The 15,329-nt window shown below is 34.4% G+C and overlaps 1 protein-coding gene across 1 annotated transcript; it reads right to left on the bottom strand.

The window, feature by feature from the left end:
* Positions 1 to 9,306: 9,306 nt before the first annotated feature.
* On the bottom strand, positions 9,307 to 13,375 carry LOC149192831 (delta-selinene-like synthase, chloroplastic). Its single transcript, XM_089406454.1, has 10 exons — positions 13,153 to 13,375; positions 12,815 to 13,002; positions 12,595 to 12,707; positions 11,803 to 12,023; positions 11,609 to 11,706; positions 11,423 to 11,515; positions 10,717 to 10,932; positions 10,434 to 10,575; positions 9,982 to 10,230; positions 9,307 to 9,897 (listed from the first exon to the last, which is right to left on the bottom strand). The coding sequence occupies exons 1-10, from the start codon at positions 13,279 to 13,281 to the stop codon at positions 9,595 to 9,597; spliced, it is 1,752 nt and encodes a 583-aa protein (XP_089262580.1). The 5' UTR covers positions 13,282 to 13,375; the 3' UTR covers positions 9,307 to 9,594.
* Positions 13,376 to 15,329: the final 1,954 nt, after the last annotated feature.

Genomic DNA, 15,329 nt, shown 5'->3' with positions numbered 1-15,329 from the left:
GCTAGGTTTTATCCCAACCATTATATTTAATCCTTGATTTAATTTTGGTCTATATTCTGAGAGTTCTTCTTTTAACATTTAATTGTTTCTAATGGTGAAGGGTTTTTTTGCAATTACTCACTATTGACTCTATATTTTATAACTTGACATTTCTTTGAGGGTTTAACCTTTTATGTGATTTTCATCACATAGGTTAAATTTTACTACTTGGCTTCCCTTCTCTACCAAGTACCTCCTACTTCACATACTGATTCCAAATATATCATTCCCTTTATTGTAATTTTTTCATACTGAAGGAAATAATTTCTTATTGGTGAATCCTTACACGTAACTTGAAATTTCTTTATGTGACTCCTATTCATATCCTTGTCAATATAAGGGCGAGCTCAAGCTTCATCCCGAGAGTTTTATTACATATTTTTGACCTGTGCAATGCCTAAACACTTCATTAATGTTGAATGTAGCTTTATTTAAGTCCACGGTTAATCAGTTTCACTCATCCACACATGCCCAATCTCACATAAACTTTGTATATTCAATTTTTTTTTTATAAAGATATTTTGTACATTGGTTCCCTTTTAATTCTATAGAGTAGGTTGTTCCCACTTTCCCTTGTATTTGGTCTTCTAAACCATTTCTCTACCTATCAATAGATTTTTTTTTGGTATATGTTGTGTATTGAGTAATTGTTCCTTGAGAAAACGTTATATTTACTACTAGCATTGATTTCATACTTGGGGAATGAATTCCACTATATGTATGGAAATAATATGTACAATTCCTTTATGTTTACCTCATTATATGCACTCTTTGCATCAACTTGTTAGAATATATTATTGATATGAAGTGTAAAAGCACTATCATCACCTCTACGGAGATCTCTCATTAGTTTTCAATTTTTCATTTTATGAATTGGGAATTTAATTATAGCATATTGTTTAGTTACCATTGCTATGATGTTCATTTCATGTTTTCTTATTGGAAAATAAATAATTAGTATTTCTCCAATTTCTAGAAGTCAATTTATTGTTTTAAAATAAATTACCCTTGTATTTCGTGTTGGGGTATTATTTTGTTCAATAGTTTCCTTTTAGTGTCTATGTTGTCTAAACATATAAATATCATTTCCTTGTGACCCATAGTTTAATTCATTGCTCCCAATTTGTCATAAATCCCTTTTTATGCCTTAATCAATGTCTTCTCTAGAAAGGAAATTCCATTGGAAATATGCATAAAAGATTAATCTAATGACCTTATATATGTTATACCTAATTGCGGAACTATATTATATTTGTATGTACCATTTTTCCTTATAATTATATTTAATATGCACAAACATCAATTTATATCCCTTCTTTATCCCCCTAACTAGATTAATTATGAATATCCATTCTCTTCTATATCCTACAACCATATCAGTATATTATTAATCACTGTCATGAGTTATAAAAATCAATATATATCTCTTTTCTAGTCTTTAACCAGACATACCCATATATAATTAATGGTGCATGCATAGAGAGTATAAGAAATATCACATAACATTCACCCCTAGTAATAATGCAAATTTAAGATTTCCTAACTGTAATAGCATTGCTACGAATCCTACTGGATAGAGCACGTTCCTCTCAACCAACCAACTACAATAAACAAATTCCCCTTGAGCTGAGACTTTTTACCTCCAATAATAACAACTTCTTATGTATTCCTTAGTGGTATTTTTATCTCTTCCTAGGAGACTTTTCCTTGGAAATATCCTGGTTTTTGTGCTTTCTTTTACTTTTCACCCAACTTAGTATTTCTCTCTAGATAATTTTTTAACGTAATATTTCTCTCCCATTATAATAATTTCTAATTATTAATTTGGCATAATATTTCTTTCCAATTATGTTATTTTCTTAATAATTGATTTCTCTCCCATGTGGACTTGGCCAATTAATAGCTTTTGTAGAATAGGAAGAAGTCTCTATTACTCATGCTCTCTTTCACATAGTTTTCCCAATGTAAAACATTTATTGGAAACATAAAATCTAATTGCATAACCCCTTGTGTAAGACCTTCGAGTTGCGGACACCGGGCGAGGTCGTTCACGAGGGCGCGCGGGTAGGCACGCGGGCGCATGGGCGCACGATGCGACGGACTTGCGACGGAGTGCGGAAACAATGCGACATAAGTGGGATGATACATACGACAATGTGCGAAGTGCTTGTGCGGCTAAGTGTTGGAGCGCACCTTTATATGCGATGAACAATTACATACAAGCCGACTTGTAATAGAGTTATATGTGGGCGTGTGGTAATGAACTGTGGGGTTGGCCATGGGGCTGGACACTCCTCCAAACTCATGCAGAGGTGTGTATAAACAAGGAGAGCCTTGAGCTCATTTGCACCAATGAACTTGGTGTCTTCTCTACGCACAAGTAAGGGGTAAAAACCTGCGCAGATTTAGATAGTGCTGCGCATAACTCATGCGCATTATCCAAGTGCAGTTTCGAGAGTTGTCTTGTGCCAGTTGAAGCAAGGGTATGGTATACCCGGGAGTTCAATGTATGTTTGTGCAGGACTTGGTGGAGAGATATAGGTGGCTCGGGTGAGCACTTCTCTTTGTGCAAGGGTGCACACGATTGTAAAAGGATGTTCTATGCCTTGGTTGTAAAATATTCTAAGTATAGACTTGGAGTTTTGCCAAGTATACTTGATGATTGTATTATTGAAAAACTAATATAATATATTGTCGGGCAGACTCACATTACGGGGAGTTGCCCCTCCCCTTTATACTTGTTGCAATTGTTGTTCTCGGTTTAATTGCATGACGATAATGAATGAGTATGGACTTCATTAAGTATAAAGGATAATTGCTTTTACTTAGTTGCGAAACACAAACTAAGTATGTTAATGTGAAAGTAGGCGTAGTCCACGAATGTTAGTATTGGTGAAAAGAACGCATTCGGTGGTGCCGCACCTCGCTATAAGCGGTTGGAAGACTACCGCATGTGTAGGGGCATGACAGTTGGTATCAGAGCAAGGTTTGCTCGTGAAGCTTGGGAACAGGTTCAGGTGTTGAAGCATTGAAGGCAGGGTACACTTGACAGGTGAGAACAATACTTCGGTTTGAAGCAAGTGTGCATACACTTGGAAGTTGGTGACAGGTACTTGCAGGTGAAGGAAACCGTTTCACACGAAGTGGAACAAGGGTTGGTTCAGGTTGCAGGTGACTTGGTAAAGATGTCTATCTTGCAGAAGTTGGGTTATGCTACCTTTGAAGAATTTGAAGGAAGTCTACTTGAAGAGTCAGCAAAAGTAAAACAAGGATTTGCAGAATGTGGCAAAAGGTTGTTTGAAACAAGGGATGCTCTTCGTGCCTTGGTCAAGGAAGGGATTTCTGATGAGAATAGAGAAGAAGCCCTTCAACTTGCAGAGGAAGCAGACTTGATTGAAGCAGAACTCAAGGAGCTTGAGATAAGACAGAAATTGAATCAGAGGAAGTGGGATTGCCTAGCTCTTGAAGTGAGGTATCTCTTAGCCTTGAAGAGGAAGGCTGAGTCTGATGGAAAGAATGAAGATGCTTCTGTGGGGATGATGCAGATACTTGGTGCTTCTGCTACTACGGAAGTGGCCTCTAGAAGGGATCCTGAAAGGAACAAGTTGGAGTATGTTCGAATGAAGGTTGGAGGTGCTGATGTGCTCACTATGGTGGATAGTGGGGCTTCTCACAACTTCATGGGCGAAGATACTGCGAGAAGAATTGGGCTGAAGTTTGTACCGGCAAAGGCACAAATGAAGACAGTGAATTCTCCTCCTATTGAGATTCTTGGTATAACTGAGAGGGTGGAAACTACACTTGGTGAATGGACCGAGAAGGTGGACTTCACTATAGTACGGATTGATGACTATGAAGCTGTATTGGGGATGGAGTTCATGAAACAATTTGATGCTATGATCGTTCCACATTTGAAGAAGCTCTACATTTATGATGGAAGGGAAGATGTACCCATTGGTGTGCCAACCATTGGTGTGACTAGGCCTAATTGTAAATTGGGAGTAATGCAAATGAAGGATAAGGAGAAGATGAACAAGCGGTAGTCTAGTGTTGAGGCAAAGCTTGTGGGGCAGTCATTGGTCATCAAGAAACTTTCAGATAGCATCTTGGATTTGACAAGAAGGCTAGAGCTGGTGGAGGATGATGATGATGATGAGGGGGTATATGTGAGGCCGGATGTCCAGAAGGAAGACCAGGTCGCTTATCTACAAAGGATGGAGATTGAGGATCCTGATAGGCGGATCGAATTGATTAGTGAGGGAGAGCCTTCAAGCTCTACTCCCTCTACATCTTCTTAGATGGATGAAGAAGATGGGGCTCATTGTTAGCTGCTCATGGCAGTGAGCCCTTAAGCATGTTTGAGCAGGTATGACTGATGGTGCAGGGATTGCTTGGCATCAAGCATCATGACATGTTGCAGATGAGATGGATGGAGTTTCCATGGACCTGAGCATGGATTATGGAGATAGATTCTTGATGAGTCAAGGATGTGGCAGATGTTTGAGGAACAGTTGATGATGGCATGAGGATGTTCACTCCCATGGAATGAGCGTGATGGTTGGATTAGCTACCCAACTAGTTCAGACATGAGGTCCGGAAGTGTACAGAGATGTGTTGGCATTATGCTGGAGTATCATGACAAGGTTCACATGGTGATATATGGATCGAGATGACATCTTATGGAGAGCATATCGTGGAGGTGCATACCTTGGTATGGTGAGCTTGGTGGCAGTGGTCATTGAGCCGGGACATAGTGGAGAAGAGTCTCTACATATGTTGCAAGGATGTTTGCCTTGCGAAGAGGAGTTCACATCACAGTTGAGTGATGATCTTGGTGGATGGCTACCGGGATGATATGTTGTCGAGGACGACAACGATTTCAGGTGGAGGAGGATGTAAGACCTTCGAGTTGCGGGCACCGGGCGAGGTCGTGCACGAGGGCGCGCGGGTAGGCACACGGGCGCGTGGGTGGGCGCACGGGTGCACGATGCGACGGACTTGCGACGGAGTGCGGAAACAATGCGACATAAGTGCGACGATACATGCGACAATGTGCGAAGTGCTTGTGCGGCTAAGTGTTGGAGCGCACCTTTATATGCGATGAAACAATTACATACAAGCCGACTTGTAATAGAGTTATATGTGGGCGTGTGGTAATGAACTATGGGGTCGGCCATGGGGCTGGACACCCCTCCAAACTCACGCAGAGTTGTGTATAAACAAGGAGAGCCTTGAGCTCATTTGCACCAATGAACTTGGTGTCTTCTCTACGCACAAGTAAGGGGTAAAAACCTGCGCAGATTTAGATAGTGCTGCGCATAACTCATGCGCATTATCTAAGTGCAGTTTCGAGAGTTGTCTTGTGCCGGTTGAAGCGAGGGTACGGTATACCCGGGAGTTCGATGTATGTTTGTGCAGGACTTGGTGGAGAGATATAGGTGGCTCGGGTGAGCACTTCTCTTTGTGCAAGGGTGCACACGATTGTAAAAGGTTGTTCTATGCCTTGGTTGTAAAATATTCTAATATAGACTTGGAGTTTTTCCAAGTATACTTGATGATTGTATTATTGAAAAACTGATATAATATATTGTCGGGCAGACTCACATTACGGGGAGTTGCCCCTCCCCTTTATACTTGTTGCAATTGTTGTTCTCGGTTTAATTGCATGATGATAATGAATGAGTATGGGCTTCATTAAGTATAAAGGATAATTGCTTTTACTTAGTTGCGAAACACAAGCTAAGTATGTTAATGTGAAAGTAGGCGTAGTCCACGAATGTTAGTATTGGTGAAAAGAATGCATTCGGTGGTGCCGCACCTCACTATAAGCGGTTGGAAGACTACCGCAGGTGTAGGGGCGTGACACCTTGGTTCCAATCCTAGCCTACATAGTTGGTACCTTCAAATTTGGAATGGTCGATTTTTTTCCAAAGTGTCCATTCTTAAATGTCACAAAAATAATTTATTTAAAGATAAATAAAGATGAGATTCACCTAATTTTTTTTTATTAAATTTACCATAACAAACCCAATGGTAGTTACCAAAACTAACGTGACAAAAAAATTAATTTAAAGAAAAACAAAGATGAGATTCACCTAACTTTTTATTACATTTACCTTAACAACTTTGGTTTCCAAAACTAATACCAAAACTATTGCAACAATTCCTACTTCATTTATGAATTTTTGTAACGATTGAAGAGGAATATAAGATTGATTGTAATTTTCTTATAATAATAATATAATGATAAAACAACAAAAACTTCGAGATATTTCCCTAACAAAAAGTTAGAGTTTTACTATGCAAAATATTATATACTATTGAATTTTGTGTCATTTTTCTTCTGGTTAAATGTTTGCATAGACTTTCAAATATCAACAATATTAACCATAAATAAAATATTTTAGTTTTATCATTAAGCAAAATAAATTTATATAAAATGTTAGAGTTTTACTATGTAAAATATTATGTACTATTCAATTTTTTGTGAGTATTCTTGTGCTTAAGCTTTTGCATAGACCTTGAAATACCAACAATATCAACCATAAATAAAATATTTTAGTGTTATCATTAAGAAAATTAAATTTATATCAAGTTTATATATAGAGATATAGTAATTGAAAGTAAGAAAATTCCTTAAAAAATAATCTTAATTTGGATGACAAATTGAATAAATCATTGTCCACTTGATATATATATACCTATAGATTTGGTTAGAAAATACTCATATATATATATATATATATATATATATATATATATATATATATATATATATATATATATATTCTTTCATAGTTAAAGTGGCGTGGACAAGTTCTCTTTCTCTATATATATATTTCCAAACCAGCATAGATTTGTCTTTACTCTATATTTATCATGTGTATATATATCTGAACTAATATAGATTTATCTTAACTCTATATATATCATGTGTCAAGAAATACCAAACCCTTTATGGTGCAACCCATTTAGAGAAAAAAAGGGTGAGTAAATATTTACTTCTCTAAATATTTGATCCCTCTAAAATTATTATGGATTCCAAGATAAGATGAATCTAAGTTGATATTTTATTTCCCCAACCATGAATTCTATTAAAGTTAAATTTTTTATATTTATAAGAATATTATTAGTGATTTTCTAGACACATAATGACATATACTTAAATTTTGTATTCTTATTTGGTTGTTAAACATTTTTGTAGATAATTACAAGGGTTTTTACAAACTCTTCTAAAAATCTCAATTACTTTAAGTCATTGGAACATTGCTCATACAATTACTGCTATAACCAAGAGAAGTTAAAGGGACTCTACAAATCATTAGATATGTACCATAGCATTAAATTTTTCAAAATAGAAAGGATAATTATAACAATAATATGTTGATAGGTTTGTCTATTTTCGAATAGGGATTCTAAATTTTAATTAATTATCAATAATTATGAGGTGAGTGGTAGGGACTTAATCTCTATGAAATATTCTAGAATACACTTAATAGTAAGCATATGCTAAGGTTGATGTTTATCTCAAAATAGTTATGCCCTTGGTTCCATTTTAGTTATATCTACTAATTTAAAAAATGTCTTTTAAACATGAGTTTTAACAAACTTTATAATAAAAAAGAGGCCAATCTCCTTGATTAAAAATGTTATTACAAATTTTATTTATATATATCTATCTATCTATATATATATATATATATATATATATATATATATATATATATATATATATATATATTTGTCAAAAAACAATAACCTGAGTGTTGTTAACAAATTTAATTCCCCATTCACCAACAAAATAATTGAAAATATTAAAATAAATATCTTTAATCTTACAATTTCACCAATTATTTATATATATAAAACAAATATTTTAATAAACCATTTAAATTATATAATTATAATAATAAAATAATAAACCAAAACCATACTTAGTGTTCTCGTTTGTATTGTAAAAATCTTACACGTACAACCATATTACTTTATATGCATTTTTAATATTTTACCTAATAACTAATCATATTTTGTGCATTTTGATACTTATCGTTCTTTTCTTAAGTGTTTATTGTATGGTACGAATTTAAACCTATAACTAAAATACTTTATATACATTTTTAAGATTTTATTTAATAACTAACATATTAAAGTCTTATAATTAAATTGCTTTGCGTATTTTAATATTTTATATAATAATTATTATAACTCAATTAATTTATATACATTTTGGTATTTTATATAATAGCAAACCATATTAGAAGAAAAATGTAGGTGAAGACATTTTCATCTAACACTTATATAATATTTAAAAAAAATTGAATAAAAAAATTGCATTTAGCTTATTTTAAATATATTTTTAGTATATATTAATCTCATAATATTTAAGATATTATTATTTTGAAAATTATACTATATTATAAAATAATAAATATTTAACTTTTTCAAATTAAAAACAAAATAATCATTTTAATATTTTTTAAAGTTTATTAAATTAAATATTTCAATAAACCATTAACAAAAAAATATATAATTTTCATCAAAGGAATCTAATAAATCCTATCAATTTTATCATCGCAAAAATCACTATTAAAACTCTAATTCTAATTTTAAAAGAATAAATTTGATCAATTTTAAGCATCATAATAATTACTATAAAATTCTAACCTTAAATACATATAAAAATAAATGGCATTTTCTTATAATTTGGTAAAATTTGTAGAGATATTTTTGAAATTTCTATATAAATGGAATTTTCTTATAATCTACTAAAATTTATACGGATATTTCTGAAAATCTTTATACAAATTTTATAAAATGGCATTTTTCCATAATCTAAGCCATATTTCTGAGAATCCGAAAAAAATAAAAAACAAAAAAAACATTTTAGTTAATAATTAAACTACACTAAAAAAAATTGATACCATTATTTAAAAAAGAAAACAGAAAAAAAGAGAGTAAATCTAGAAATTGTATCTAAAGAGAAATTGAAGTCCTCTTGCTGTATTGAAAGTGAACTTCCACTAGAATCTTTAGTGATATTTCTGACCATATGTGAAACTATTTTGAAAAAAAAAAAATTAATTTTAGTTATAATTAATTAAACTACACTAAAAACAAATATAAATTATAAAATTGATACCATTGTTAAAAAATAAAAAGGAACAAAGAAAAAGAAAAATAACCTAGAAATTGTAGACACGTAATAAGTAACATGGTACAAATCCAACCAGCGGAACATTTTACAAATTCAACCAACTATAAGGAAAATATAATACATTTTTCAGTATGATAAAACATATAAGAATACAGTAGAAAAATGGAAAATGGTGCAGCGGTGATTGCGTGATGATTGTAATTACGGTACACGATACTTGGAATTTGTCGGGGAACAATTTCCACGGGCACTTTGGCAGAACTTGGCTAAACTACGTCCATAAACATTTGCACTAAAACTCTTATTCTTACTCGCCCCACTTATTCAAAACATACTTAATACACACGTAGTAACAGTAACATATTTAATACACAGACCTAGTAACAGCAACCCGGTCGCCATTATTCCTTGATAGGCACTTGATCGACGAGAATTTTGAATATTTGGTCCTTCACTTCCTTGTTAGATACGGAGAAGCCGTCTCCGTATCTGTACAGAAATTGAAGTCCTCGTGTTATATTGAAATTGAACTTCTTGCAACATAATGGTACACTGTCCTCCTTAAGATACTCCCGATTCAATTCCTCAAGGGAGAGATGAAGGATGCCCTTGATGTGATTCATCGCATTTTCCACGGTAGAATCAGGATTGTCTTTAATATAACAAGCTATACTCGAAGCCATCTCCCCGTGTTCCTTCTCGTCCTTCATTGCAAATAGTGAAGACGAATCAGTATTTTGCATAGAACTGTATGCATGCAAATAAATCTCGATTTAGATGCCAAATACCTCGAAATCTTTCAAGTCGTCGATGAGTCTGGCCGTAAATTCTGAGAGCCCCTGCATCTTAGACGGAGAATATATTTGCTGCAGAACGTTGTTTGGGAGAAGTTGACCCATCAACAGAAGGGGAAACAAATTTAGAATACACATCCCTGAGCTAGCGCGAGCATTCTTTATGTACTCATTAAACGTGGGCATATGAGCAGTCGCTATCCATTCCGCTTCCTGCAAATAAGACTCAAGATATCGCTGCCACTGAAAATACAACCAGGGAAAGTACATTAATGGTTAATCGTTAATGTGTTAATCTTCTTCCCCCTTTCAATTAAAAAATCTCAAAAGGTCTTTTCCACCGTCAATTGGCTTCTTAGTAGGTCGGTGGAAGTAAAATGAAAATACTAATAACATCCCATTAAACTAATCCCACTACAGAATCGCATATCTTCCTAAACACATACGCTATTGCACTTTAATGTGGCTGCCATATCCCGCTTTTGCACTTTGACGATTTGATCAGCCACTTCATTCGTTGTTTTGAAGAAAAACCGGAATATAATTTTTATGGGGTCTGGAAGGTCATCTATCAGTGAAAGATCCCATCTGAAAATGGCACAAACAGTAACGAAATTGAAAATATTCAAGATATATACCAGGCGCAGAAAATATATGATTCGAATATTCTGGGAAACTACAAATAACTCAATTGGCAATTTGCACAAAGTCTGTATAATTTGAACTCACCGTCTGACGGCCTCTGTGGTGGTTTTCAGTTCGTCCAAGAGACCGTGAGTGTCATAGAAGTCATCTAGAACAGTTGCCAACACACAAACTTGTGCCATGGCAATTCTGCTTTGAGAGAATTCGGGCTCGGAAATGCATGTAGCCGCCCAGAAAACAAATTCCACGTGACGTATCCTATAGAAATTCAGCTGGGCAATTTCTGACTCTCGCCACCACCTACGTAGTACAAAAAGGTATTGCAGAGGGTCATCTCTTATCATGATCTGCCAAAATTCACAATGAGTATATATTTATTCTGCGTAATATTAACGAGTTTTATTTAATTACAACCACATTTAGGTATGGAGACTAATTTTTTCTGTAATATTAGGAAAATGTTTACACTGATGAATTAATTTGCAGATAGTTATTATGAATGAGATTTACATTTTAATATTATTAATAATATGAAAAGAAAATACCTCTGGTTTAGTTTTTGACCGGTCACAGGTTCAAAGAGAATGGAAGTTATTTTGGGAATTAAACTTATCAAGAAGTCTAAAATATATAATTTAATTTAATACAAAGTAAATTGTGATAATAAATATCCTATTATGGGTGAATAAGCTTATAAATACTTTTATTTCTTAAAATTCAACCTGTATTAAACTGTTAAAAAACGCTCTCGACGCTATAAACTATGAAAATGGCAAGTAGCAATCACTACCTTGTAATAAACTGTAACTCTTTCTGATGTATGCATTGCAGGATATTGAAGTCCAATTTGGCTAACTCCAGAACTTTTTGGTTGAAATTCGACCTAAATAAAAATTTGGAAAGAGGATTTAGTATGGCATTACAATTTTCGTAATTTGAAGATAAGTCTAATATATATAATTAAGAGGGCCAGTACTTGAGCCACGAGCTGTTTTGTCCATATATTTCAATAAAGCTCCTTGCCTCCCATCTGGGCGCACTGCAATACCAGGGAAACTCCAACGCGTACTTTACCTAAACAACAATGATGAAGTTAAATCCTTTATAAACCATGGACACCATCCTTCATTTAATTTTAATTAAGATCTTCAAAATGTGTTTGCTGTCTACCTCTTCCAAAAGACTTTGATCTACGTCGGTCACATCCCCGCGTCCAGCTAAAACTTGATTTAGATATTCTCTTGTGAAAGCGTTTGCCTCTTGCATCACTTTTTCTCCGGGAAATGAAATGTCTGAAGCTCGAAGTAACGACAACATGCTTCTCACTCGTTTATCTCCGGTAAAATTGCAGAAGAACTTCGCGTTTTCGCCCTTGAAATTCTCCAACACACCTGTTTGGAAACTTTGGAATATAAGTACATAATTGAATTAAAAAAAAAAAAAAAATAAGCATGTGTTTCGATAGTAAAATTGTAGTTAAACACCTACATCTATTCTCTTATTTTTTTTAAAACAACTACATCTATTACATTAAAAATTTCCAAGACATTCGTTCAATGTTTAGTAATATAAAAAATAAATTAAAGATTAAAAAAACTTTTGATGAATGCGTCAGCGGATAACACCTTTTATGAGCCCATTTAATATTCGAATCCCGGACGGAATTAACAAAATCCCTACAAGATCAACTACAACTAGGCCATCCTCTTTTTTTTTCCTTAATGCAAATATGTATACCTGCTGTTTGTTATCGAGGAGATTCTTTAAGAATTATCTACAAGCACATTAAGTAGGTTATTTGAGTTTGGAACTTGTCCAAAGTTCAATACTTATTAATAAACGTTTCACTTTCACCATTGAACTTAGGGTAGCCCAATATAGTGAGCTCTTTCGCTTATACTGCCTAACAATATTAGAAAATATCTTGAAGCTTTACATCAAATTAATTGCAGTTGATACCACCTGAAGACACGTTATATCGATGCAGTCGGAGAGCACGAAATCCTAAAGCTGTCGCGTTAAGATCTTTGCAGGAATCGCTCGATCCCACTCCGATGCCCTTTTCGTTCCAACATCTACTCAGCTTATCAGTCAGCATGGGAATCGAAAATAGCCCCAAAATCGGAGTGCACATATATGTAAACGCTAAATTAAATTTATTTATCTGTCCAGATTCACTTACCTGTAAACGTAATCCAGGGCACCTGTTTTTATTTCATGTTGAAAATGTCGATCAATTCCAAGGCATTCCAATGTGTCAACTATGTGAAGACGTTTGATTAGATCATAATTGCTATCTTCCATTTCGCTCAAAAGTAATTGCTTGATCTCCTCAACAAGCATTCCAACGCGTTCATAATATGCCGGTGCCTAATTACAGTTCAGTGCAATTAAAAAAAAACATAGAGAATGAGATAGATGCCATGATAGGCTCACAGGTAACAACCAAAAAACACACTAAAAAGCAGATGACAGAGCTAGAGATAGGTGCCATGTGAGAGAGAGAGATTGAAAGTATACCCCATAGGGCGAGTTGAGGGATTGTATGAACTCATCGTCCCACACGTTTCCGTGGCGATTGGCCGTGCGTCGAGGGATGGAAAATTCATTGCTCATTTTGGTGGAAGCAGATTCAGAAATCTCAGCCATAACAGCACGCTTTGCTATGCGATTTACTTAATGAGTGGACCATAGCGGCTCGCTTATATATATACACGCCTAACACTACAATTTCCTGCTTGACATAAAAAAATACGAAGCCTCAGATGACATCGTTGCTAAAAGACAAATCGCACAGAATATTTGAGAGAGTTCGCCTAACACTACAATTTCCTGCTTGACATAAAAAAATACGAAGCCTCAGATGACATCGTTGCTAAAAGACAAATCGCACAGAATATTTGAGAGAGTTCGGAGTATCAGACAAAAAATTTGGGATAATTTCTATGCCCTCCCACTGATAATATTATAGTGTGAAATCGTCGGAATATTGGTGCTTTCATGGAAATATGGATTATACGCACGAGAAAAGCTTGAACGTAGCTAATTAAACTATGTCATATATTTTTGCAACATTCAGTCAGAGTAAAGTTAAAATTAAACTATATTTTATATATATTTGCGAAAGGTCGGCGAGAGTAAAGTTAATATTAAACTATATTTTATATATATTTGCGAACGTTAAGTCATAAAGTTAATATGAAACTATATTTTATATATATATATATGCGGACGTTAAGTCGTAAAGTTAATATTGAACTATATACAATATATTTTTGCTAATGTTAGGTCAAAGTTAATTGCATGATGTTAGGTGAATGTTGGGTGTGTTTGAAGGGAGTGAAATTGAACTTTAGTGCATCTCAATTCCTATATTCTATTAAACTATTATATTAATAATGTTAATTATATTATTAATATTGACATGTGTTTGATGTTTTTAAATTTACAATATTCCTAATATTTTAAATATATGTCCGTTAATTTTTAATTTTTAAAATATTATAAATTAATATAAATAAAAAGATTTATATGAGTAATTAATAGTTAGCATTTTTGTTTTTTTTCATATAAAATTATATAGGACAGAGATCTTTGGTTTAAGCACAAGAGTCAACAAAAGATCTGTTGTAGTTTAGTGGAACGTCGATATTTTCACTTTACCAAACAGGAGTAAGTCATCTCACATGAGGTGTGCTATGCCCTTACTAAGATGGAGATTAGGACCATGCGTCAAGGAGAGTTATGCAAATACTATCATTCCCATCTACTCTAAAAACCATAACATTTGACATATATCATCACAAAGCATAATGAGCAAAACATCCAAGAGATAGAAGACATACATTCATTCATATGAAAAAAATTGAAGAGGCGCATCCAACTAACACATTTAGAACCATAATGAAATCCTGCAACTCTTCCCATTAACTTAAAGCATCATTACATTCTCGCTCTATCACCATTCAAATAGGAAAAGGAGACCGAGCATATAAAGTATATGAGAATCAAATAAACACAGAACCATGCTAAGTTTCATAGACTTGGTGGTAGCATCTCAACATATGAGATTTTTCCTCTCGTTTCCTTTTCCTTTAGGTTTTATAAACTTCACTAGCCTGAATTGCCAGTCACTTCCTCAGATGCCACACCCTTTCCTTCATGGTTTCTTCTGTGGCTGAGATGTGACTGCTCCATCTCTCATTGATGACTGTTGCGGCTCAGCTGCACTTGCATGTCCCCATATTTTCCACTTACCAATCTTCAGTGTCTAATGGATCTTGGCAAATTTTCTTTCTTTCCTCAGTTGTTTCCTCCACAACTACCCTTTGGTCACACTCGTCAAAATGTGTCAAAAACTTTGTCCCGCAAAACAAAGGACCCAACAGGCCCCGACCACAATCAATTGACTCATCCCCGATTCAATCCTTTCTTTATGTTAATGTTTCTTCTTGGTACTACAGGGCTCCGACTTGTCCTACATATTCTTGAATCGTTTCTCCATGTGTTGCAGGTTCTCCTTCAAATGAAGGACCCAACTATGGGACAGATTGCTTGGCTACAATCTTGAATTGTGTATAGACAACAAGGGTTGACCACTAGGGATCCCTGAGGGTGCTATCTTGCTCAATAAATTTTGCGGTAACTTTAGTTGTTGATTGGCTCGGTCTTGCATTCAGTAGAGCATTCCACTAAGT

The sequence above is a fragment of the Pinus tabuliformis genome, chromosome 2_2, assembly GCF_031772625.1.
Source record: "Pinus tabuliformis cultivar Carrire ecotype Pingquan chromosome 2_2, CPIR1, whole genome shotgun sequence".
In the NCBI taxonomy this organism is placed as follows: Eukaryota; Viridiplantae; Streptophyta; class Pinopsida; order Pinales; family Pinaceae; genus Pinus; species Pinus tabuliformis.
The sequence above is the reverse complement of the archived record's forward strand: the minus strand, read 5'-3'. Positions and strand labels throughout refer to the sequence as shown.